We start from the raw sequence: 27,516 nt of genomic DNA on the forward strand, positions 1-27,516 counted from the left end.
TTCCTAAGTTCTCAAGTCTTAGTTTTCTCATTTTTAAAATGACAGGGGTAAACCAAATTATATACAGTTACCTTTCCAATTCTAATACCAAATCCCTGTGTGCAGTAGGAAAGTATCAAAGTTACTTGATCATGGAAAAGGCATGATAAAATTGTGGGTCTAAAAGATCACTCTCACCACAGGTGGTGGAAAGAGGCAGGTTCATTGGCCAGGAGTAGTGGAGTGTTCCACATCAAAACAGACCAGAGAAGAAGAAGAGAAGCAGTGGCAGGGGTAACAGACAGGGAAGATCAAGGGAGAGATTGTACACAATTGAAACTGATGGGACTTGCGAACAAGTAGGACATGGGAGTCAAGAGAAGGAAGGATCTTAAGTGATGGCAGTTTCAAACTAAGAGATGAGGAGCAAGGCAGAAGCAGAATTTAGCAGGTTAGAAAACAATGACTTTGAGATGCTACAGAAATGGTGAGGTGAAGGTGCTTAGCAATTTGAAATATGTCTCAACACGATGAACAATAGTTCAGTCCTCATACACATACTCGAGGGATACCTCAGGTAGACCAGTTTAAATCATGGGAGAATTTGAAGACCCTAAAGTAGGGAATACAACAAAGAAACAGCCATGTGGCTGAGCATGAAACTAGGGCAATAGGTACATGAATAGACTAGGGAACAATGACAGAAACAAGCAATAAAGAAAAAGAGAAAAGAAGTGGCCAAAGAAATGGGAAGACAAGATAATGCAATATCACAGATGTCAAAGGAAGGGAGAACTAAAAGAGGCATGAGATGTGAACAAGTGTCAGATGACATAAAATATTTGAGTAGAGTGAATCTCAAGGTTTCCTGTGACCTTCAGAATCCTTTCAGTTCCATGGAACAAGTCCTTCCTGACCAAAAGGGATTGGGGAACAAAATGGTGGGGAAAAGACATAAAGATGGCCACCTTTCCAGGAAAATCGATTGTAAAAGGAAACAAAGATGGAATGATAGAATGAGATCTGGCATCCAAGAAATATTCTGGGAGAGGGAGACATGGATTTTTGAAGTGAAGAAAGAAGGAAGTAGGAGATTTTGTTTGGAAAAAGAGGTTCAGAAAGAAAGTACTTGGTGGAAGTATGACAGAGAGAGCAGGAGGGAATAGGTAGAAAGACGGACTCTGAAGACAGGGTAAGGAAGAGAGGAAGGATGGAGATTTAAATCAATAGACTATGAGAGGTAGTTAAAGGACATCGTCCAATTGATCTAGACTCTGTCTGTAGAGTAAGGATAAGATTATTTTCTATCAATCAGGGAAGCAGTTTGGATTCCTAGATGAGTTGGAAATATGTACTGTGGAGGCTTGTGATGGAGATTCACTTACAAATGAATACAGGCATTATTAGGCTAAGTATCTCATCTCTCTTGCCTACTGGGTGTGTCCCTCTGTGCCTCTGTTTCTTTGGCAGTTTATAAGACTAAAGTCCTTTGTAATTTAAAAATTCTTAGAAAGGAGTGGATATAATCCCCTTGAAGTGCATCCTCAGTGAGTCCTTCCTTCATTTCTATTTGAAGAGTCAATCCACATAAAGACTTAAAAAGCCACAAGACACAAAATTGTATGCTATTTTCAATGATTCTCTAATTCTACTCATTTTTAGGCTTTTTTTTCCTTTGATACTGAGGTTTACATCTCTTTGCAAATAATAAAATGGTCTTGAAAGTAATAAATAATTTCAATGAGAAAAACCTCTTGTATATGAAATTGGGAAGTGGTTTTCCATAGCCACTTGCTGGTTGTTAAGCATCAAAAGCTGACATATTTGAAAACTGTATTTTACATCATGAGAAAGAACTTGAGACACAGTCGAAATATAACAATTCGCTTCTTTTCAAAAACTTCCTCTTTTGTCTTTGTATTATGATCAGTTTGGAGTTGACAATACCTCGTTGGGTTGATTTTTCTTTCTTGCTCATTGGCTTATTTATTTATTTGACAAAAATATGTACTGAATGTATATTATGTGGAATCAAGGCTGGATTAAAGGGCTTAACCCCTAAAAAATACTGTAGTAAACCTTAGATGGAATGTAAAGTAAATGTAATAAAACACCATAAAAATAAGTGTTAAGGAAATTCAACCTGATTATTTCTATGTTAAATACCTTGATGGTTTTTTTTGGAACGTGTAGGGGAAGAGAAATATAAACTATCTCCAAATTGCCTTCTGATGCCCCTACTTTGTGTAATTAAACATCTATTGAGCAATCTTGCCCTGGTGCAAGGCACTACGAAGAATACAAAAGTGAATCAGACATAGAATCTGCCCTCAAATAACTTACAGTCAAGTAGTTTTATGAGCAACCAGCAGCCATTAATTTGTGGAGATGTGGTTTTTCATTAGACAAGTGTAAAAGGCTGCACCCTATTCTCCTAGACCCATAGAGAATATAGATCATCAGCCAATGGCATTTAAACTACTTCGACCTGCCTAAGTCTTTAAAGGAATTTGCGTGGCAAGCATAACCAGCAAGAGTGGCGTGTCCCAGCACTCTGTAGGGCGTTCCCTCATTGACAGAAGCATAATAAGTAACTGCAATGCCGAGCATGCTTTCTGCTTATTTGTTAGGTAATACCTGTTAGGACATGGGGATACTCGGCACCAGTGTCCTTGAAGAAGGTAGAGTGGAGAGTTACCTGAAATTAAGTGCTCTGGGTATAGATAGGAGTGTTTTCTTTTCTACATCCATAATCCTTGTCAAATAGGTGAATCTTGTTCGTTGGGGAACAGCATTTCTCAGTGGTTTAGGTTTTTCTATTACCTAAGTCAGGCATTGCAAAATCTTTTCCTCTAATTCAAACCAGTTAAATGATGGTAAATTTCTAGTCCCTGTTTTCACAAAGGTGCAAGAAGATGCTAATCTTAAATCTTCAGTAATAATAAAGCTTTTAAGAACACATGGAAAGGGACGCCTGGGTGGCTCAGTTGGTTGGGCGGCTGCCTTCGGCTCAGGTCATGATCCCAGCGTCCTGGGATCGAGTCCCACATCGGGCTCCTTGCTCAGCAGGGAGCCTGCTTCTCCCTCTGCCTCTGCCTGCCATTCTATCTGCCTGTGCTCACTCTTGCTCTCTCTGACAAATAAATAAAATCTTAAAAAAAAAATGTTAAAAAAAAAAAACACATGGAAATGGAAATAATTTTCCTTAAATACAAATTGTTAATTTTGCTGGAACAGGTGAACAGAAATATTTCCATTTTCCATGAAATAGTTCAGTGATGTACTATTACCAATAATATATATCACAATAATATATGTACAAGAAAGCATAGAGAATCCTCTCCTTTGCTTGTCTTCTGTTTGGTCTGTACTAGTTTTTAGTCCTTCTCTTGCTTTAAGCATCAATGAACACAATTATGGGAATTTAAGAGGTTTGGCTCAAGTAAGTTGATGAACTATGTAATGAAGTATGTATTTTTTTTCCTGTGTATTTTAGCCTGAATCCTGAGAAATACTTTGAAAACTCCTGCTTCTATCCTAAATTATTTCATCTAAGTCAGATTGTGGATCTGGTTTATCAGGTGGCTAGAGGTTTTCTTTTGAAAGGAAACATTAACCGTGAGAGGAGCAGAAGCTAAGTTGGTGTGATAAACTCTACAAACTGAATTATTCTTGGAAATCAGTAAAGACAGGTTTGCTTGTTCTTTGAGGATAAGCTGCAGAAGTTAGCCTTTATAGAAAAAGATACCTTGAGTCTGTATTGATTTGCATTGACTAATTGAATCTGGCAAAGTTGCAAGTAATTTTCAGATATCATTAGAACTATAACAATTCTACCACTTCTGTTTGCTTTCCTACAGTGGCCTGGCCAGATATTATCTCGTTGTCATAACCATTCACAGAGATTTCTTGTGTATGGTACCTGGGTGACATTGTTCTCTGGTCTAGAATACATTCCCAATCCCTCCTCCCCAATACACGAAATTTCATGGAGAGAAAAAGAAAAAAAATAAATGAGGAGTCAGTAACATTTCTTTGGCTTACAGTGTTATAACGGGTATAAGCTCTTGTCTCTGTAGGAGGCTTGTCTAAATCATGGAATAGTCCTGTGACCATCTTGCTTGTTTTAAGAGCAGATTCTCCATCTTTATTCTCCCTGATCTAACTCACTGCTCTGAACATGACCTGAAACTCTCAGGTACATTAAGGAGACTCCACAACGTACATGTGAATAGTTGGCTGCTCAGCTCTCAAATGGATTTGCATTAAAGATATTACCAGCTTAAATGTCTTAAAGGTCTTTTAATTGTCCAGGTATGCTCCCTAAGGTAGATTTTCACTTACTGTGGACTCTGAGCAGAGAAGAAAGACTTTTCATAGATTTTTTTTTTGTCAAAGCAAACATTCCTAGTGAGGCTAGCAGAAAGCTAAGTGGAAGAGCTTGCTATAGTGGTAGTTAATTTTCAGGGAAAAAAAATATTTTTTTAAGATTTTATTTATTTATTTGATAGCGATAGAGAGAGGGTGACCATGAGTGAGAGAGAAACAGACTCCTCATTGACCAGAGAGCCCATTACAGGACTCGATCCTACGACCCTGAGATGGACCCAAGCCAAGGGCAGATGCTTAACCAACTAAGCCACCCAGGCACCCCAGAAAAAAATATATTCTAAAACAAAAATAGATTGTATAACCCCAAAGGACATTTATCCAAATCATCTGGTAAAATCTGTACTAAAAATAAATGATGATTTTTTAGACCTTAGAAAGTAAAATGTTTTATAAAGAAAGTTACAATAATATGAAAAAGAAACATTTTAATTCATTACAGAGTAAGTTCTTTGAGAAATAATTTTCACCAGACAAGTGAGAAACTTGTCATTGATTCCAAAGTAAAATATGGCAACAAATAAAGGATCCACAAACAAAAAACCAAAACTATCCAAACTTAGACAATAAAGTATAAAACCCAGAAACCTCTCTATAAAGAAGAAAGGTCATTGAGAATACATGATTTTGATAAAACAATATATTTTATGAAGAATGACTAGACAGTGACTATTTAAAGAAATTTCATAGTATGTAATGAATTAGAAATAATCATAAAATAAATAAGTTATTTTATACTTTTAATTAAAGCACATAAGTACCTCAATAAACTGTAATCAACCGAAGCTATAATAGGCTTTAATCAGATTTATATGAAATTAAAAATGAAAGTATTTGATTACCTTGCAATATACAGATGTTCCTATATTTAAATAACATAGTGTATAGTGCTTGTTAATCCCTACCACATCCCAAATTATAATATTAACTGGTCCTAAAGATCCATTAAAAAGTCCCTGATATAGGGCTGGTCTTTGAAGGCAGCTTGGAACTAAAACTACCAGCTTATTGATGTTTATTTGTAACAAATCCACTGGTAAAACCTCTTTGACTTAATAAACTGAATTCAAACTAACCAGCATACATTGACTCAAAGGTCTAACTTGTTAATTATAGAAACCCAACAATCCGGTTCAAAAATTAAGCAAGTAAGAACAAATACGAACCACAGCACTAAATCCTGCCAAATTGGAGGGTGATTTACCCAACTTGCCTCTTGAGATTACATTAACCTTACTGTGAGAAAGACTATGATTTTAAAATTTCCAACCTCTGTGAAATTTGATGCAGCACCTTAGTGTTATCTTACTTATCTCTAAAAAGAGAAAATTAATAACGTGTAAGGCAGACAGTGATAAAGCATCGCATTACATTTGTCTAAACATCAAATATGCAATTTTTCTATCACAGTCATTACTGACTTTCCAGTAGTAAGAACCGGTATCATAATAATTATACTTACCCCTTAATTATAGCTATTCCTTCACTTATTATATCATTTATAAATCTTCCATACTGCCATGTTTTTTGAGATTAAAAAAAATGTTGTTTTAAATACAATCATAGTTTAGCTGTGTGGGCTTTTGATATTAGTGGTATGGATCCCAACCACACATGGAACCGATGAGACTGTTTGGCTCGTGGGGCCAGTTGCACGTTGCTATGGTTTAAATGTATATGTATCCTATTTTTGTGTTTTAAAATTATAGTGAATCTGCCAGCAAAGATCCCCAAAGAATGGAAAAATGTTTAGGGTAAAGATCAGGACCACCTGTGATACTAATTTAAGAGCCCATCTGCAAAAAAGAATTTGAACGACCAAATGTTAGTGAGTGGTGATAAGACTTTCCCAAATTCGGTGTTTTCCCAGCATGACTTAGCACTGACTTCAGTGTCAGAGATGTGATATGATGAGTTAACTCTGATGCATTAATATGCTCGAGTCTTCAATTAAAGAGAGAAACCCTATTTAAAAATCTAGTTCATAAAATCACCTTGTCATTAACATAAACTTTTAATGGGTTTAGGTTAGAAATAACACTAACACTTTCTAAAAAGTTCCCCCTTATTCACAATGAGCATGATTAGGAGGGTTTTGAACAGAATACACTTACCAGAAAAATGAACAGCACCGCGGCTCTGATAGAGTGCCAGTCCATTGCAGCTGGGTTCCTTACATCCAAGACCGAGGGAGTTTTGTTTGTTCTTCTCTGTTCTTTTTCTTTCCCCCACTCAGCTGGTGTCTGATTAAAATAATTTCTCAGTAGATGTTCCTACATGCAGGCTTTGAGGTGTTTCTGCCTTCTCTGGGAGAAGAACTGAAGCTACGTATAACCAGTCTAGATCCCCACCCTAAAAACTTGGGCTGGTCTCCCTGAAATGCTTGACAAGATCATCATTGCTCCCAGGTAAAAGCTCAGGGACACACCCTTCTTCCAGCTGAAAGGCAGCTCTCTGTGGGGTTGGAAGATTCAGTCCTTTAATGAAGGTGTTCAATTGTCAGGTGTTTAAAATGATCCGACGTATGGAGAGTGGTACAGTTGAGAGGGGCTTTGCCACCTGTGCTCTATTTACAAGTTGTTACGCTTCTTCTCTCTTAAAAAAGCAAATATAGTTTGGACGCTGATAATATTCAAAGAGGATTATCTGGTTCATACTCATAGCCAGACACTCAGGTCAAAATCAAAAATCATAAACTTTCCACTTCAGTGGATGTTACAAAATATTCAGTTGTTTTCTAAGCTGTTACCAAAGAAACAGAAAATCTTGCTGATGTTAAGAGTGAGGATTTTTTTTTTAAAGTATTCATTCAAACAAGCAGAACTATGCTACTTACAATGATAAGGTCCCCTGTATACGTCACAGTTCCTTTAAGTCAACAGCCTGAGTCCAGGGAAGCCTCTGTTTTTTCTCTGAGTATCTTCTCTCCCCAGTTATTTTTCTCTCTTTAAGATTCTGCCCTTTTCAAATGTAGCAAAACAAAATCTAAGGTATCTCTAAGCCAGATTAAAAGTAAAAAATCAGAGCCACCAATTAAAATCTTGTCGATCATTTTACGAATGATCAGCGTCTGAAGTGCTAATGGGAACACAGAAAGCTGCTCTGCAGGTGAGGTGGGTGAGAAGTCAATGACGAGTCCCAAGCACAGAGCCAAGAATCTGGATAGTCAGCCAATTAGAACATGGGCAATGCACTGGGGAAATGGCTGCCCACACACAAGCAAATGGGAGACTGAGCGCAGCCCTGAGATTTATGAAAAGAGTGACTCTCACAAGGCAGCATTTGAAAGTGTTTGTGGGTTATCCTGTCTTTAACCGGCTACATCGAGTATAAATATTATGAGTGGTGGGAAGTCTTGAAATGGAACAAGAGAGCCATCTGGTAAGATGTGGATTGTGGTCAGAAAGGTGCTAAATCACATCCCAGAAAGGGAAGATGTCTCTGAGAGTCAGGGGCTCTATGAAATGCTGTCATCTCACGACAGGTGTGTGGCAAAGAAAGTTACTCAGCAGTAGTTTGAAATTTCATTCCCTTCCTCATGGAGCTTAGAGAGAAGGAGCTACGATGCCCATATGTAGTTTCAGTGAATAAGAATGGTTATGATAAGAATTGGTTGATATGAATTAATGGCACAAAAGGAGGTGCTTAGGTCAAATTCCTCTTAGCAGAGTAAGATAGAATATGAATATCTACCTATGATGTAGTCTGAGTAATTTATTAGTGTAGGATTGTATGACTGTGAATGACTGAGGCCTCACTGAACACTAGAGAGGAAAGACTCTACTCCTGCAGCTTTCCAGTGACAAGTGAATGTTTTATCCACCTTGAGTTCTCACCATGGTGCTAGCTTGTGCACAGGCTCTCTTCATCCATTGAATGGTCCTTCCCCAATCCCAACCCTGGCTCCACCCCTAACTCAACGCCTTGCTCCAAAAGTCCCAACCACCTCAAGCATTTGTCAGGCAGCCATCTCTCCAGCAGCTCTCTGGAGAGGAGGTGTGGCAGAACCTTAATATAGGAAAGCAGTGGCTATCTTAATTGTCACATGAGGACTAGTGATAGTGAGCACTAGTGGGAAAGGGAGTGTACGAATCATCATTCCTTCTCCTTCCCTGCTTTCCCTGCCTTTTTTTCTTTCCTATTATCTTAATCTCCTTAGAGCAGAGTTTTCCAATAGAAGTTCCTGAAACGTGGAAATGTTCTCTGTCTGTGCTATCCAGTATGGTGGCCACTAATCACCTATGGCTATGGAGCATTTGACATGTGGCTTAATATGACTGAGGAGCAGAATTTTTAGTTTCATTTAATTTTAGTTTAAGTTTAAACAACCACGCGTGGCCAGTGGTTAGCATATCGCGCAGTGCAGAGAAGTGAGAGCAGCATTGCTCATTATCTTCTATCTTGTTTTAAGCCTTCACTCCTTTTGTTCTTATACACTCGGCTCCCTTTAATTACACCTACTCTATTCCTTTTATCAACTGTATTCCTCTGTCTTTCAGAGTTTCCAGCCAATACCTTTTGATTCCCTTTCCTTTATGTGTTCTTGTTACATGAGTGGCCATCTCCTTCTCCCTGACTCCTTCCTGATCCTATTTCCTAATGCCGGTGAGTTAAGATACTTTAAAACACAGGCAACACAAACCCCTCTCATTTGCCTATTGATGCAGTATTTTCTCAATTATTTTCTCATTTATTTTCTCAGTTGTTTCTTCCAGCCATCTTACCTGTAATTTCGTATCACGTTGTCAGAGAACTGTGAGGCATGGTTGGCTTCTGGTCTCCCTAGACACTGTTTCTATCTGAACATTGGTTGGTGTTTGGATCTCCACGTACATACCAACAGTTCTCATTTCATAGACATTTTATGAAATTTGGCGTGATTTTTCTGTTCGGAATTTCCCTGATAAGCAAAAGATTTTCTCATGGGATCAAAAGTTTCCTGGGAAGGGATTCTCCTCTCTCTTATAAGATGTTTGCAAACTCCAGAATTCCATCTCCAATGCCTCTATTTCTGTAATTGTTCACAGCGTGGGATACTGTAACACCTTCTTAAAAAACAAAATAATCAGCATCTTTTAGTAAAGGTGATGGATTCTAGTGATCTAAATTTTTTAAAAAGATTTTATTCATTTATTTGAGAGAGTGAGAGTGAGAGAGAGTGAGCAGGGGGGCCGGCAGGCAGAGGGAGAAGCAGACTCCCCATGAGTAGGGAGCCCCAGTAGGGAGCTCCATCCCAGGATCCTGATATCGTTACCTGAGCTGAAGGCCAATGCTTAACCAACTGAGCCACCCAGGTACCCCCCGATTTAGAATTTCTTTAGCCCAATTAAAGTACCTGATCATTCTACCCACTTCATATACATAGCATGAATTCATATATTTCAGAGAAACCCGGTGTAATAAGCTTTTATGTCACGTGAAATTCTACTTTCATATCTGTATCAAATTACCCTAATCAGTTCTACAAGTTATTTTTTTAAAGATTTTATTTATTTATTTGACAGACAGAGATCACAAGTAGGCAGAGAGGTAGGCAGAGAGAGAAGGGGGGAGGGGAAGCAGGCTCCCTGATGAGCGGAGAGCCCGATGTGGGGCTCGATCCCAGGACCCTGGGCTCATGACCTGAGCCAAAGGCAGAGGCTTTAACCCACTGAGCCACCCAGGTGCCCCTCTACAAGTTATTTTTAAAAATAGGTGAAAGATGAAAATAAATCTTAAAAATAGAAAAATTGAGGTAAATATGTTGAGGATAATATAAACAAAAATTTTTGTATTTGTCTCTATATTAATGTTCCTATGAGATGTATTGGTTCTAGAACTTGTTCACCATTTTAAAATCAGGCTATTTCTCAGGGTGTCACAAGAAATTCTGGGGGTTGGAGGCTATTGTTTTAGATTAAAGGATCCTTTTCTTTTAATATGTAGCAACCAAATATAATGTCTGATCCTTAATTGGATTATTCCTGATTTGAACAAAAGAGCTATGGAGATGATTTTGGAGATATTTGGTGAAATTTAAATATAGACTTTTGGGGAATTATTGTAAATTTTATTAGGTTATGTAGCAGTTTGTCTTTGTTTTTGAAGATACATGCTAAATCATGCAAGGCAAAACTGCTGACAGAAATTTTCTTTATGGTAATTTAGCAGTAACATAGATAAAGCAAATACGGTAAAATGTTAATGGCCAAATCTAAATGAGAGTATATGATCTTCTCTTTATTTTTCTGTGTATTCAAGAATTTTCATAATAAAATTTAAAATAATGGTCTAAAGTAGGGGTTGGCAGATTATAGCCATGGGCCAAATTTGGCCCACTGCCTTTTTTGTTATTTTATTGAAAAATGACCATGCTCATTTGCTTATGTATTGTCTATGGCTACTTTTCCTCTATGACAGCAGAGCTGAAGAGTTATAACAAAGTGGCTTGCAAAACCTAAAATAACTACTTATCTGGCTCTTTACAGAAGTTTGCTGACCCCTGCAGTAGGTGAGCAGATTATAATTTATAATACAAAATATGATTCATTAGGAAATTAGTTGACCTTAGGAAAATCCACAAAATCGATTGAAAGTATATGAACGGAAGTTATCATGACTTAAAGTAACCACTAAAATTAAAGCAATTAATCACTGAGGAAAAGATGCATCTTTATAATCAAAATATATTTTTAGTTTTATATTTCTAGAAAGACTGCTTAATTGACTAGAATAATCTATGGCCCAACTCTTCTGCCTTTCTTTTAAACCAATTTTAAGGTAAACCTTAATTTTATTTTTCTCTAGTCAATTCTAGAATAAGAATTTGATAGCATCACATCTTAATGTATTTTTCTCTAAATAAAAAGAATATTCGTGACGAGAGAAAAGTCTCCGATTATTTTATGAGCTTGAGGCTCTATCTTGACACTTAAATATTTTATGATAAAATAAGAGCTGTCAAAGAAACTAAGCTATTATTGTTGATTCCTTTAAAAAATTTTAAAATAATTCTGATGGAGAATCCACTGCATTTTCATTGTGGTAGTAGGCATTGTGGAACGTTCAAAATAATTTTGAACTTTATGTTTACAGAGGTTACTCTGTAGCTGCAAATATAGTGTAATAGAAAAATTACTTCTCCCTTCTGAAATACTTTCTTACTCACACACCTATGTCTATTAGCTACTACCCCGGTGTTTATTTGGATTTTATGTGCAAATTCAGTCCTTCCTTTTACTTATAGTAAATTACCAACAGGGTAGTTCTATGACTTTTTTTTTTTTCCCCTACTATTTCTTGACTATATACTATACTAGGGACTGGGATTATAAAGATGAATATACCTTGGCCTTTGAATTCGAGTGGCTCCAAGCTAGCTGGAATGGGAAAGAACAGATTTTTCCCTAACATGCTAAATAGAAACAAGCATGGGGTGTGTTGGGAGCCCTTAGCCCTATTTTGTTGGAGGTGACATTGGAGAAATCTTATACTGTTAAAGACTACAACTATATGACATAATAAAATTGAATTCTAAAATGCTGGATTTTTTTACTTCTTTTCTTTGTAGTTTACCTAAACCAACTCATGTATGCTTTCAAACTTACATCTTCTTTTGTCTCAACGTTGCCTTTCTGTCTTCATTTCTGCTGCTGTAGGTCCTCTCCACCCAGCATCGTCGTGGCACACTTCTAACTGTACTTCAGCACTTGCCCTTTTAATCCATCTTGGATTCATTTTCTGGAATAATGTTTTTGGAACATTGATCTCCTTATGTCACACTTCTTTTCAAAAACCACAGTAACTTCATATTTCCTCCCAGATCAAAGTGTCTTCATATTGGAACCCTTCAGCAGCAAATTTACATCTCCAGGTTATTTAGTGTCTCTAGTGAAAACAAAATGCAGTCACCCTCCACATTCTTAAGATTTTTCGTTTTCCACCATCGCTTTCATTTTTGAAGACCCTGCTTTTGATGATGATGATACTAATAGGTTTCAGAATAATATACTGATTGATATTTGTTTGGAATATTTTCCACTTAGGGGTGTATGTATAGTCTATGAGCAGCTAAAAAGTTGTCATTTTCAGAAACTATTGGTGACTGTAGTTTTAAAAATTCAATTCCACCAATATTTCTTGAGATTACTAGGGACTGTACTAGTTGTCAGGAAAGATAAAAGTAGGTAATAGAAGTTTTTGTCTTTAAGAAGGCTATGACCTTGACTGGATCTCAAAGGGAATGATGAGGCTTGCCTCTATGATAAGACACATTAAGTATGTGCTGTAGGAAAGACCTATAGTGTTTTATGAGCCCTGCAAAAGGGAAAGAATTCCCACAATAAGGTAGTTGGGGAACTCTTCATGGAAGAGGTAGAATTTGAAATTTTTAGGTTGGCTACATTCTCAACAAATGGAGATGTAGATGAGAAAGAAGGCAGAAAGGAATACAATTTTTTCAGGGCAAAAAGGAGTCAAATTGGACTGTCTGTACCATTTGTGAGAGGGAGCAGAGCTGATGTGTTAACAGAATGTGGAGGACTTTAAATGCCTCTCTGAGGAATGTGGATGATATTCCATGGCAAACAAAAAACCACTGTGGGTTTTCAGCACGATGTGGACCTAGTCAACATTGTGCTGTGGGAATTTGTCCTGGAACATTTGCCGCACTTGATCTTAGCCAAAAGGCTGAGAAACGATGTCCTGTAACATTTGGAATGGAAGAGAAAAGACAACAGAGGGAGAAAGATGAATTTGGAGGTCACCATAATAGTTTAAGTGATGAACCTGAAATAGTGTGGTTTCAGTGGGAAAGGGAAAATGAGGTAGAGGTGTGACAAAAGTACAATAAACAGTACCAGCTGGCAGATTGGATGGAGGGCAGAGGAATAAGGTGCTTGGGACTGGGGAAAGACTTCCTTCTTTCTCATATTGGATGCAACAGAAGAGAAAGGAATCTGGGATTTTGGTGTAAGAACTAAGCAGTTTTTAACATTTTATCTGTTTGTACTTTGTTTGATTCCTTCTCTGCTTGAAAATAATTCAGATCTTCTTTCAGATTTACAATTTGCCAACGCTTTTCCACATTAGCTCTCTCTTCATTCAGGCATACCTTTTGGGGAGTATTTTGTATAATTTGTGTATTCAAATATTTTGAATAATTTGGAAGTAAGTTGCATATATCATAACACTTATGATATCATGACGGTATATATCTACTAATAAGATGGACTTCTGCTTCATAATTTGTATTTTTGATGCAAAAATCATCAAAAAGAATAATGGTGCAAATGAGCTATGATACATTGAATAAAAAAGAATACATGAGCCCATAGCATTTCTCAAAAGGGCAGTGAGGTGAAAAGTAAGCTCTTTAGGAGAGATTGCCAGCTAATAAATATAGGGGAAAAAGTAGAATTAGATAATTTGTAATAGTGCGCCCAGCAAAATAGTAACTGATTCAGGTAAAGATCATCAATGGGTGTTAATACTAGTGAATGAAAATTTGTTGGGAAATCAGGCTTTTACATGATCTCAAAATATCACATCATCTCAGCAGCTGATGAGACTAAGTATTGGGACAAACTGGTAAGGTATTCCTCCTTGCATGATGATACAAAAACTATACAATGTCACCCTATGATATTCTTGCCCAGAATGCTTAACTTGAATCATAAAATGAGAAAACAATAAGAATAATATCAATTTGGGATTTTCTATAATAAAATGGCCTGGATCCTGTGAAAATATCAGTTACGATATAGAAAATAAAATGGGAGGTTGTACTAGATTAAAGGAGACCAGGGATACATTAAAATTAAACATATAATGTTTGATTCTTTGTTCTGAACCCTAGGCCACTCAATGGCAATGATGATTAGCCATAAGGAGCTTTTGACGGGACAATTGAAAATTTTTGATTTGGGGCATTTTAACCCTAGAAAATATCATGGTTTTAATGTCCCATTTTTCTAAAGATTTTTACCACTAGTGTATACAAAATAAAAAGTAGGAATAGCATTATAAATTGTCAGTAAAATATAGTTTAATTGAAGCAAGCAAGATTTAAAAAAAATAATAATTAAATATCACAGAAAATACTTTTCATGATTATTCAATAATTGTCATGAATATTTTTTCATCAAGTAAAAAAAGCATAGCATGCTCCAAGGGAACAAATGCAGGGGAAATAGAACTAAGAGATTTTCATTTATAATCTTAGTCATTGACAGATATAAAAATATGATTTGGAAAATAAATTAGACAAAGACAACAAAAACAAAAAGCAACAACAATAACAAAACCAAAGAAAACAATCTAATTCATTAATGTAATTGCTATAATTTGAAATGGTGTATTGACATATGGATTTGGGGAGCACATTAAAATCATTATGACTAGTTGAAAGGCTCTCTAGGAATGTAAGGTAGTTCAAAATTAGAAAAACCTATTGCAGTGTCTAACCATTGTAATAACTCAAATTAATAAAATAACTTCCAGGACCATCTGGGTGGCTCATTTGATTAAGCATCTGCCTTCAGTTCAGGCCATGATTCTGGAGTCCTGGGATCAAGTCCAGCATTGGGCTCCCTCCTCATTGGGAGCTTGCTTCTCCTTCTCCCCACTCCCTGCTCTCTCTCTCTCTCTCTCTTTTGCTATCTCTCTGTCTCTCAAGTAAATAAAATCGAGAAAAAAGAGAAAGAAGAAAAATAACTTCCATAGATGCTCTAAAAAGCTTGATTTAATTCATCATTTACTTTTAAATGAAGGAACTTTGAAGATGAAGAAATAGAACAGTCCCTAACTTGATAAAAATTGTATATCATACAAAAATCTACCGTTCTACTCAGTGTCAAAATGATAAACACATTTTTATTAAATTCTGAAAAGAGATCTCACTGTTAAATTACTTAATATTTTCTGTAATGAATAGTCAAATAAAAATATCAAAAAATTATGATTATTCACAGATCACAAAATTTTCTGTATGAGAATTCCCAGAAAATGAGTTAAAAAATTATTGTAAACAACTTGAAAATTTTAGTTGACTGAGCACCTAATTAATAAACAAAATTCAGTAATCTAAATAAATATCAGCTAGGGATTATAATGAAAGAAATATAATAGTTTATAGTAGTAACTATACACATAAACTGTCTCTTTGTGAAGCAGAGCAGAAATGTATAGAACCTGCATGATAAAACTTTTTTTTTATTTAAATTCAACTCACCAACATATCACGTCATTAGTTTTTGACATAGTGTTCAATGATTCATTAGTTGTGTGTAACACCTAGTGCTCATAACAACATATGCCCTCCTTAATGTCCATCACCCAGTTATCACATCCCCCCACCCACCTCCCTTTCCACAACCCTGTTTGTTTCCTGAAGTCAAGTCTCTCATGATTTGTCTCTGTCTCTGATTTCTTCCCATTCAGTTTTCCCTGCCTTCCCCTATGATAAAAATTTTAAGGATTTCCTAAGGAACATGGGGAAGACATACTTTTTTTTCCCCACAGGAAGATACCATATTATAATGAGACCCTCAAAATAATTTTTTTGTAGAATTTGACAAAATGATTTCATATTCATGTGGGATGAAGAAAATCAAGAATAGAAATTAAAATTGTGGGGGCGCCTGGGTGGCTCAGTGGGTTGGAGCCTCTGCCTTCGGCTCGGGTCGTGATCCCAGGGTTCTGGGATCGAGCCCCACATGGGGCTCTCTGCTCAGTGGGGAGCCTGCTTCCTCCTCTCTCTCTCTCTGTCTGCTTCTCTGCCTACTTGTGATCTCTGTCTGTCAAATAAATAAATAAAATCTTTAAAAAAAAAAATTGTGCTTTGAAAAGCACAATAATGAGTGAAATCAAACCTGGCAAAGGTATTAGCCACAATTCTACAATGATTAACATAATCTGGAATCAGAAAATGAATAAAAAGGTCAATGAAATAGATTTGTGATTCCAGAAATAGATTTTATATATGGATGAAGAAAAGATCTCTAGTCTGAAATACTGGTGTCTTTTCAAATCACTGAGAAAAATGTACATAATTCAAAAGACAGTGTCGAGGGAGTTAACTACTTAGAACAAAACTAACCTACTCCTTATACCAGAAAAAATTTTAGATGGAGAAAAGATTTAAATTGAGACGAAGCCATTCATAGAAGAAAAGACCGAAAGTGGAAGTGCAAGTTGGTAGAATGTTTTGGGAAGGTAATTTGACAATAACTGACAAAAATTTATGCATACACTTTGATGGAACAATTTCTATTCTTAGAATTTAGCTCCAGATACACATACAAGGATGCTCATTGCATTATTATAATAGTGAAAAACTGGTAACAATTCAAATGTCTCAGAGCATAATTTGCTTCGTGGATTAGGGTGCATTATAATTTGATTTTTTTTAAGAAATGAGACAAATCTAAATATACTGATATGAAAAGAGGTCTGTTACAGTAAAAACCGAGATGTAAAAAATAAAAAAAAATAAATAAAAACCAAGATGTAGAATACTGCAAAAATACACGTTGTGTATATGCACTTTTACATCTGCATGGAAATTTTCTGAGATTGTTCACAAAAACCTGTTTATTGGAAAAGAAAATGTATGCTTAGCTTTGTATTATTCTGATCCATATCCATATTTTATTGTCACCAGGACTTTATTTTGTAATAAAAGGTGAAGATATTTGAAGTTTTGCAATTGACCTTTTAAGAATAGAAGAGATAATCTTAAGTGTCCATTTGAAGACAGATGGAAAGAAAAGGATTAGAGATATATACGTGAAAGTTGTCAGTTTCAAGATGACAATGCAACTGTATAAGTGGTAGAATCACCTAGGGAGAGCATTAAGAGAAAGAGCATGAAGAGAAAACTTAACGTGTTTATGTTTGCTCAGTAAAGGGGAAGAGCAGTTAGCAAAAGAGATGGAAAAGGTGCTTTAAAGATGTGATCTCACTCCTACGTGGAATTTAAGAAACACAACAGAAGATCGTAGGGGAAGAGAGGAAAAAATACAGCAAGACAAAATCAGAGAGGGAGACAAACCATGAGACTCAATCATAGGAAACAAATTGAGGGTTGCTGGAGGGGAAGGGGTGTGGGAGGATGGGATAGCTGGGTGATGGACATTAAGGAGGGCACATGAGGTAATGAGCACAGGGTGTTATATAAGACTGATGAATCACTGACCTCTATCTCTGAAATCAATGATACATTATACATTAATTGAATTTAAAATAAAATTCAATATTAATTAATTAATTGTTGGGGCGGTGGAAGATGTGGTCAAATCAGTTCAAGCCAATATAATTTAAATCATAGCAAAATATTGAAGATGACTAGTTTCCAGAACAGTCCTGAAAAGAAAAGAGAAATAGAGCACAAATACTCTCCTGATTGATCTCCCAACTCCCTGACTCTAGCTTTCGTGTTTGTTTGCAGGCGTATTATTTTCCATCCATTTGATGCATAGTTTCATGAAGTTTGGTCTTGTATCCTGTTCCCCTAGATTGGTTTCATGCAATAACAATCTAGAGGTGGATTTATTCAGTCCAAGCCTTTATTACTCAACTTAGACCTATATATCCAAATGCCTATTTGACATATCCAAGATGTCATTTCTTTTTGGGAAAAGTCAAATACAGATCAAAGTATGGAGAACACGTTTTCCCTCTCAGAAAGGGTCCCTTCCTTTGTTTTGTTTTGATTTGTTTTAATTCCAATTGTTAACATACAGCTATATTAATTTCAGTTGTACAATATAGTGATTCAATAATTCCATATATTACTCAGTGCTCATTAAGTGTACTCTTAATCCCCTTCGTCTATTGTATCCCTCCCCCTACCACCTCTCCTCTGGTAACCCTCTGTTTTCTGTAGTTAAGAGTCTAATTTTGGATTTGTCTCTTTTTTACCCTTTGTTCATTTGTTTTGTTTCTTAAATTCCACATATGAATGAAATCATATAGCATTTGTCTTTCTCTGTCTTGTTTCACTTAGCATTATACTCTCTAGATCCATCCATGTTGTTGCAAATGGCAAACCTTCATTCTTTTTTGGCTGAATAACATTTCCTTGTATGTATAGATGTATATGTACTTACATATACCACCTCTTTATCCATTCATCTATCAATGGACACTTGGGTTGCTTCTGTAACTTGGCTATTGTAAATAATTCTGCAATAAACATAAGGGTGCGTATGTCCTTTTGAATTAATGTTTTTGTATTTTGGGGGTAAATACCCAGTAGTACAATTCCTGCATCAGAGGGTAGCTCTATTTTTAATTTTTTTGAGGAACCTCCATAGTGTTTTCCACAGTGGCTACTGCAGTTTGCAGGATTCCTTCACTCGGACAGGCAATAAAATCACCTTCTATCTAGTTGTGCAAGAGAGAAGCCTAAGAGATATTATCAAGACATTTTTCTTCTTAGCCTTCCATTTCCAATCTATCAGCAAGTTCTATTGATTTTATATCTAAAATTAAAATATCTCTCAAGTTCATTTCTTCTCTCCATCTTGCCTCTACCACCATCTTGGCCAGACAATTATGGTGCCCCACCTGGATGGCTGTTGTAACTTCCTAACAGATCTGCATTCCATTCTGGATAACTTCTAACCTGTTTACTACACTATTGCTGGGAAAACGTATTTCCAAGAGCAAACCTAAACATATCAATCTCTTTTAATGGCTTTTAGAGTAAAGGGTAAGAAAAGTCAGGGCTTCGTTCATTTCCTTTGCAGTTATAGTTAAAAGCTTATGCATTTTCATGTGATTGTGACTCTCTGTCCTCACCACTATACTGTTATGTTCATGAGAATAGGAACCATGCTGTTTTTTTCATCGAAATTGTATTTCTGGAACCTAGGCACATGATAGTTGTCAATAAATATTTTAAATTAATAAGTGGTTGAAAACAAAAAGGAGTTTCAAGGAAAGTATGTGTCTTAACTTTTGTTAAGAGATCTAAAAGGAGGATGGTAAAAACTAAGAAGAAGTAGACAAATTTGATGACTTGATGAAATATATGATTACTGTTAAGTTTGTGAATAACATGAAGGTGAGTATTATCAAGACTATCCAAAGAGATTGACTATGGAGTATGTCCTGGGAAGTGAGTAGATCTGCTAGGTGATTAAATCTGAAGAAAGGTAGGGTATAGCTCTCCAGAGATCTTACTAACATCAAAGACATATGTATTAGAAGCAAAAGAGCGAGGCCATAGGAACTTAGGTGTGGAACGTAGGAACTGGTGTTTATGATGGTATGAATTATACTCTTGATATCATGCATATGCTTCTTCAGAAAAAGCTCTTTAAAACGGGGATCATGTCTGCTCTCTGCCTTCCTAGAATTGCCTGGGAATCCATATTTGCCCAATTAATATTTTAAGGTAAGTTGAAGTAAAGCCCCATTTTTCAGAAATTCTGCCACCTTAATTCTTACAGCATTTTTTAGACTTGATTTCTTACAGTTACATCCATGTAAATCCTACTTCATTGCAACTTCTTGAAAAATAATCAGTATTTGTTGTATCCACTTCCTCATCACTTGATCTCAAGCAGTGATTTTTTTAAAAAAATGTTCTACTATTGGAGGTTTCAAGAATAAGTTTTCAGTCGCAGTCAATGAGAAGTGCATATTTTTTGGCAATGATGACAGATTTACAACAAGAAACCTGGGAACAGGTTTTTAAAACATGTTTCTGGTTTTGGGGAGGGTTTTTCAGCTCCAGCATCTGCAAACATCATCAGAATCCCATGATATAATCTACTAGCTACTATGAAATGTTGATGACTAACCTCTGGAACTGCACATCGAAGCAGTCAGACTTGTATATTGTGAGTCACAGAAATGTAGATTTAGAGTGAGTGAGAAGAACACCCAGGAAAATCTGCATACATTCAGAGATATTGATTGAGAACTAAGTATAAGAGAAACACCCAATTCTATCAGGAATCTTGTGTCTGTTTTATATCATCAACTCATCTCAGGCTAATATCGAGTAACTACAGAATCTTAATGTAAGTTTTTAACCATCAAATATATTGACTTCCACTTAGAGGTATTAAATTTCATGGTAAGAAATGCTTTGCACAATAAGAAATACATGGAAAATTATTTTTAAAAAACATCTTACTGTTAATTCTTGGATTTTATCTTACATTTACTAAATCCATATTTTTTAGGATACGAGGTCCAGAAAACTACATATTTAGTTAGTGCCCAAAGTGGATTGGATGTATCTTAAAGTTTGAAACCTTGATTTTATTCCTAAGTTGTCTTGGTGTGTGTATCACAAATTACAGAGACACAGGGATCCCTAGATCTGTTATTCCCTAGATCTGTACTCTGTTATTTCAACTATCAGTCCCAGTTTCTGACATTGCCCACAAGGAAGAACAACGCAAATGCTTCTGTTAGGAGAAATTGCTTGGCTTAAAGGACAAACTGAGATCAAATCCCGACCTTTCACTGTGTGACCTTGTCCCATTCAATCAATGTCTGTGAGTTTTAGTTTTCTCATTTGAGAAATGGAGATAATGAAATATGTTTAATAGACAGCGGTTTGTGGGAATTAAGTGAGGGGCATGAGAAATCGTGACGAGTGGGTGGGTCTTCAAGTAGTTCAATAGCAGTATGAGAGACAGAACCAGAGGGGTCAGCAGGAGTCAGGTTATAAATCATTTTATAGCTGCAGGGAGTCATTTGGGCCTGCTGGTAATAGCTTTTAAAATCCTAGCATGTGGTCTCATGGGCTTTATTTTATCAGAGATACCTAAGTAACTCTTCTTTCTTCTTCTTGAACAATCTCTACCCCATTCAGCCCAAGCCTCACTGTCTAAGAATCCTGATGAAGATGATAAGGATGTTGTTTCAAGATTCCTTGAGAATATGGAGGGGAAAGCAGTAGTGCCAATCTCCTGGCCATCAAGAAGGGTTAGCAGTGACAACTTGGGTGCTCTCAGTGGAATCTGCCAGGGAGTCAGGGAGAGTTACACTCACTGGTACTGAACAATGTACAAGAATTATTGAGCACACATTTGAGAATATGAATATAACTGAGGTATGTGTGCTGTTAACTAACACGTAGTGGTTTTTTTTTTTTTATATGCAGGTAAAAAACAAAATGTTACACCACAGCTTCTGTGATAGGAGTTTGTATAATGAGCCCTGGATATTATATGAGACTGATGAATCACTGAACTCTACCTCTGAAACTAGTAATATGGTATATATGAATTAATTTAATTTAAATTAAAAAAAAACTTATATAGAGAAAAAAATTCACTAGAGAGAAAACACTAATCTGATTTAAAGGGAGGAGTCTTGGGACACCTGGGTGGTGCAGCCAGTTGAGTGTCTAGCCTTTAGTTTCAGTTCAGGTAAGGATCTTAGGGTCTTGGGATTGAACCCTGTGTTGGGCTCCACGCTTGGAGTCTGCTTGACACTCTCTCCCTCTCCCTTTGCCCCTCCCCCTGCATGCTCTTTCTCTCTCTCTCTCTCAAATAAATAAGTAAGTCTAAAAAAAAAAGAGTGATAGGAGTCTCCATAGAGATGGGCCTTTTGGGATATGGAGGATGTCTGGAAATGGAGAAGGATGTGGGTAAGGGGAGTGCATTGTTCTAGAGGGGAAACTACCAATGTCACAATAAGCCCAAACCTGTAGAGCTGAAAGAGGTAGGATCTGGCAGGATTGTTCTTGGGGTTAGTTCCACTAGAACCAGCCACGTTTTACTTTAATCCAAGAGGAGATACAGGTGAACTTTCTTTTCCTGCTGTTGAGTAGGCTGCAAACCATCGCTAGCTTGCTTACATCAGCTCACATCAGAAGTACTTTTCTGAAGGCCAAGTACTACTTTCCTGGTGTTTGCTCAATAGTTAATTTATGTTACTCATCTGCGAAACATCTTAGGATGCCCCATAATAAGCTGCTTCTCCTCAGCACAAGTTGAAAATGAGGTTCCTGATGGGAAAGTTTTGTGTTCATTTTATGTATGTAATGGAATCCAAAACAACTCTCTTAAATGCTAGGTTTTCCTTTCCAAACATTTGTCTAGCAGTTTATTACTGCTGCTTATCTTCTTTCCAGAGGATGACCTCAGTCCCTCTGTGTGTGTGTTTATGTGTGTGTGTTGGTTCCTGTGTATGCTGCGGGTGTATGTCTTTTCTGTAACCCCCCCCCTACAGTATACTAAAGATTGTCCTCTTGTTGCCTTTTGTTTGTCATCAAGACTTTAGGAATTGGGGCTAGAAATCCCATTGTAAAACCTCCATGAACCTTTCTCCCTATTTCTAAAAGTGAGGGCTTTCTGGCATTGAATAAGATATTATATGTAAAGCTCAGCTTGGGCCAGGGTTCCTCCCAGCCAGGACTCTCTGTGAAAAGCAGTTTCACCTTCAGCAGTTAATTACTCTTTAAAGAAAACACTTCCCAGAGACCTTCTTTGTTTTGAGACAGGAGGTGGAAATAGGGCTGCACTACCGTGTAGTGTGGGCCATAGGATGGTCCGGTCCATGGTATGGTCACGTTGCAGCAGGGATTCCCCTTACTCCTCACAATGCCTCCTCCTCCATCAACACTCAGATCCCAGCAAACACTCATTTGATTTAAGAATACACACCGATTATTAAAACAAAAAGATCCTGTCAGTGGAATACTGAGAAAGTGATAGAGGGAGTGGTGGAGAATGAAGTTATAGAAACCTGACAATTAGTGAAATTCAATAACTTCTTTGTTCATGCAATAAATGTGGGTTGAGTTCTTAGTATGTGTCGAATGCTATGGCAGGAGTTGGAGATCCAATGTATCCATAAGGAAGTCACAGTTTGGTGAGCATGATGCCCTTGGGGAGAAAATGACAGTATTATTTTGTATTTATATTTGTATTCTTTATTTTCCTCTGGTTAGTACAGCCCAACCTGTAAGCCAGAAAATTGGTAGGTTGAAACTATTTCAAGGAGCCTCTGATACCATATATCTACCCATCATCATCTGTAGATTGAATAATTGATAGATCCAAATTTATATATTCTCTATTTACTAAATAATTAGTAATATTTCTAAACATTTATTCAAATTATCAAATAGTTATAAAAATGAGTCTATCTGTAAAATAAAATGAAAGTAGTAAAATATAAATTAAATTGTTACTTTAGTCATCGAGTATTTTCTTGACAGTACTAGTAGTATAAGCTAGTGGTATAATCTAGTAAAAAGTTTTTATATAAATACAAGCTACCTAAATATTTAAAAAGGAAATCTAATACTTTAAAAATAGAAATAATCTGTGAACCACTGCCCATTTACATTATTATCATGAATGAGCCTAACACATATTTATCTTGAAACAAATAATGAGTAATTTGCTAATATTGGTTTTTTTTCACCCATAAGGAATTTTCCAAGAGTTTTTGAGATTTAAATTTATTCTTCCATTTATTCCAGTAGTATTTATTGAGTACCTACAACTAGACACTATATAACACAGAATAGTGTTTAAAAAGCTGATAAATATTTGTGAGATTAACCATTTCATAAAATATATGGATAAATTTATTTCTGTGCAACAAATCTACTTTTCTTATTAGTTTTTACATAAAGTTGTTAATGTTTCAAATAGAGTATTATCAACCCCAATAAATAATATGGTCTTCAAGTATGAATGCAGAAAAAAAGAGTGGACGCAGCAAAAATGTTTTTTACTACAAAAATTGGATGAGATTTTTCCTCTCATTGACTCTCTGACTTGATTCTTGAGTTATCCTCATCACGTTTGATGTGAAACTGTTAAATAATTTTAAACTTTCCAAAGTTCAAAAATTTATAGATGTATTGAAATAATCCCTGATAGTATTGTTCTGTATTCAGGATTAGTAATAGAATGAGTCCTGAAAAATAAAAGCAAATATAAAATCAGAAATTCTGGTAGTGTGTTATCTGCCATATGCATTTTACTGAAACAGAGCTAGAAGACCAAAGAGTGTCCAAGTTATTGAAAATCCTTGAAGAACTCCTTCACTCTTAAATTTGAAGTGTATGTTAAGTGAAACATTTCTTTTGCAGACACTATGAAACGCACCAGTTGCCATCTTCTGAGACATCTTCATATTTAAAAATCTTATACATAGTTTGTTGTCCTTGAATTTTAAAAAGTTGTGGCTCTTAAAATTAAAGATTGTCAGAACTTGCTAAAAGGTAAGTGGCTGCTTCTGGGGCCTGGGTTAGGTCTAGAGCCAGCCAACATTCACCAACAAGGGACAGACGAGTAGATAGCCACAGTTTATCCTTCTTTTCAAACTAACTGCGCATATACTTAAGGGACGGTTGCTCACTAGGGGCTAATAACACATCAAGATGGAATTTGCAGAGTCTAGCCAGGTAATGACCTTCCTGAACTTTGACAGTGGATAAATTGTGAGGTTGTTACATTCTGCAGCTTCCCAGATCCCCACCTTCCCAGATCCCTTAGATCCCCAGATATACCCCTCAAAAGCAAGAGGGGGACAAATGGTGATATACCGTTGCCAGTTTCTCTAAGCAGAGGTGAATATTTGATTTAATGGGTAAACCCTTAATTTCAAAATGACTTTGAAATTAGACCCACTCCTAGAAGCTGAATGGACTTTTACTGCCTAATGGCATATCTGTTCCTTTAGAGATATCTCCCCGATAGAGACAAAACCGTAAATGTTACCTCACACTCATGCACAGATTGTGTTGGAATCTAACTTGTGAACTGTGCGAGAGATTTGACCATTGTCCCATGTCCACTGCTATCTCATTATCTTACCACCTACTATAGTTGCTTTATAACAATATTACTATTATTTTGCTAAATTAATAGGTCTAGTAAATGTATGTTCTCAGAACTTGTTAAACTTGTTGTGTGTGTGTGTGTGTGTGTGTGTGTCTGAGTAGCGTGACCCATTAGTGTAACTTCACAGTGGCTCTGTTATTTCTCTGTACCGACTCACAGAGACCTTAGTTTGAAGACAAAGCACTTTAAATACTTCAAAGACATGGAAACATTAAGAAGATCAACTGATCTTTTTAAGCACCATTTTAAAATCTGTGACATGATAAATGGGTTTTTCTTGACAATATTCAGGGAAAGTTATGGTTAATGTTTTTAAAGCCTTCCTACCATACCTTTTGAAGTAAATTCTACCATGAACTAAGTTGCCATCTCTCTGGGTCTCAAAGCTTTTTTCCACAAAGTGGAAATGTTCTGGTAGGCGAAATAAGGCTCCTACTTCTAAGAGTTTCTGATTCTGGGAAATAAGTATTTTGTAATAAATACATTTTGCTATAAACTTAAGAGAAAGAAAACTTTGGAATTGCATTAAATAAAGCTGCAGAATTAGTTCTTATCATGATGTATAATTAATTCCCTGATGATTTTTGTATAGCAAACTTTTCTGTCCAATATGTTTGCAGATTACTACTTTTTATGCCTCAGAATTTACCAGATAGTATGTACTCAATATGTTTTAGAATAATCAGATCTGGCAAAAAGGAATTGTTAAGGTCAACTCAGGTCTTCTGCCTCCTCTAGAGTTTTCTTCCACATTGGCTTAGCTTCTCAACGCAAGATTCCATAAATTTAGCTGTTTTAATTGACAGAAAAATAGCATTCAGATATAAGATTGAAATTATTATACCCTAACATGACAGTTGGGACAATAAATACACTACCCAGGCATTCCTAGAATTAAAGGAACCAAAGAGTTATATTGTCTTCACACTTATAAGAAGAATGAAAACTTAAGCCAGTAATTGAAAAATAGGAGCAATAATTGAAATATAGGTCCTAAATTTTGGTATTGCTTTTTTTCTTTTGGATGAAAGAAATTGGTTTTCGTTTAGTTTTATAATGTCTGTGATTTTAAGATTGTTTGGTCACTTGATTGTGATTTTTCTAGTTTTTATTAAATTTATAGTGATAATGTACAAATTTTTCCTTTTTTTGTTTAAAAGAAAAATGGAAAGATGCACTAGTAAATTATTACTAAAAGTCTTTTGACTTCTGTTCATGATATCAAGCTGTCCTGAGATCTAGAAATGAAACTTATTAAAAGTGCTTTATATTTAACTAGAAATATTATATTAATTCTTAACATTAATTTATTGCAATAAGATAGCCATCTTCAAAACTTGAAAAAATGTATCTGTCAAATCTATTTAATATTAATTTCATCTTTCAGGGGGTAAGAGTATAAAGTCAGTGAATGGAAGCAGAATCACACTGTTGATGATAACCTTAAAGTCCCTTAAATCACCCATAAATAGCAATATGCTTTGCTTGGTGGACCCTATGTAGCGACTTAAGTTTCATGTCTAAACCTAGTAGGGGAGAGTAGTTGGGCCAGAGTGTGGCAGCCTGGATTCAAATTCTGGTCCAGTCGCTTCCTAGCCATGTGACCTTGAGAAAGTTAGTTCACCTCTCTGTGCCTCAGTTTCCCTATTAGTACAATAAGGCTGATACAGGGCCAACCTATAGTGTTAAGGGAATTAAGTGATTTTAAAAGCGGACCAAGCACAGAGCAAGTGCTGTATCAGTGTTACCTTTTCTCATTATAACATAGAAATGTACATAAGAGAATAAAAAGTTCATGTATGCCATATAAATTTACAGTTTTTGGAAATGTGTGCTTGTTCACACGAGTTAATTCTATGCATGATGTAGTTGGCACATCCCGTTCTTTCCTCTAGTGTGTTGTATTAATTTATTTTTTCTTTAGTTGATATGTGTATGCACTGGGTCAGAGTGTAAAATGCATTTCTTGTAATGGGTTAGGGTCCCCAAAAAGGGTTTCCCTTTCAAAGTCACTCTTCTGGAGCATCTGAATTCCTCTGCTGTTGCCTCCTGAAAGCTGTCAGAATGCTGCCTCAGTTTTGTTTTCTTTTTCCCCCCCTCTGGTGAACAATGAGCAGTAAAACTGGCTCTCTCCCCAGTTGGGGAGTGAAGATAAAGGTCTAAGTAGCTTGGGAGAGCTTGCAATCAGCCGATTGCCTCCAGGTGTAGACTGGGCGGGGGACAAGGGAGGTGGGTGGAGAGCTATAACAGGGTAGAGGTGGAGAAGCCCGAGATCATGCAGCAACCTGTGCTCAGACTCTGGGTTGGGCTGAGAGGGGTGGAGAGCTCCGCTGAGATGAGA

At 36.3% G+C, this 27,516-nt stretch overlaps 1 protein-coding gene and 1 long non-coding RNA gene across 2 annotated transcripts in view; one reads left to right on the forward strand and one right to left on the reverse strand.

Moving 5' to 3' along the window:
• The window catches only part of DSG1 (desmoglein 1), a 34,953-nt gene extending 27,516 nt beyond the window's left edge, over positions 1 to 7,437 (reverse strand). The window contains exon 1 of the mRNA XM_047697446.1: positions 6,483 to 7,437. Within this exon, the coding sequence (XP_047553402.1) occupies positions 6,483 to 6,527 (45 nt within the window). The 5' untranslated portion in view covers positions 6,528 to 7,437. The remainder of the gene's footprint in view (positions 1 to 6,482) is intronic.
• Positions 1 to 27,516, forward strand: part of LOC125082157 (uncharacterized) — a 238,107-nt gene that overhangs the window by 159,648 nt on the left and 50,943 nt on the right. The window lies entirely within an intron of this gene.

This window comes from Lutra lutra, chromosome 12, assembly GCF_902655055.1.
Source record: "Lutra lutra chromosome 12, mLutLut1.2, whole genome shotgun sequence".
Classification (NCBI taxonomy): domain Eukaryota; kingdom Metazoa; phylum Chordata; class Mammalia; order Carnivora; family Mustelidae; genus Lutra; species Lutra lutra.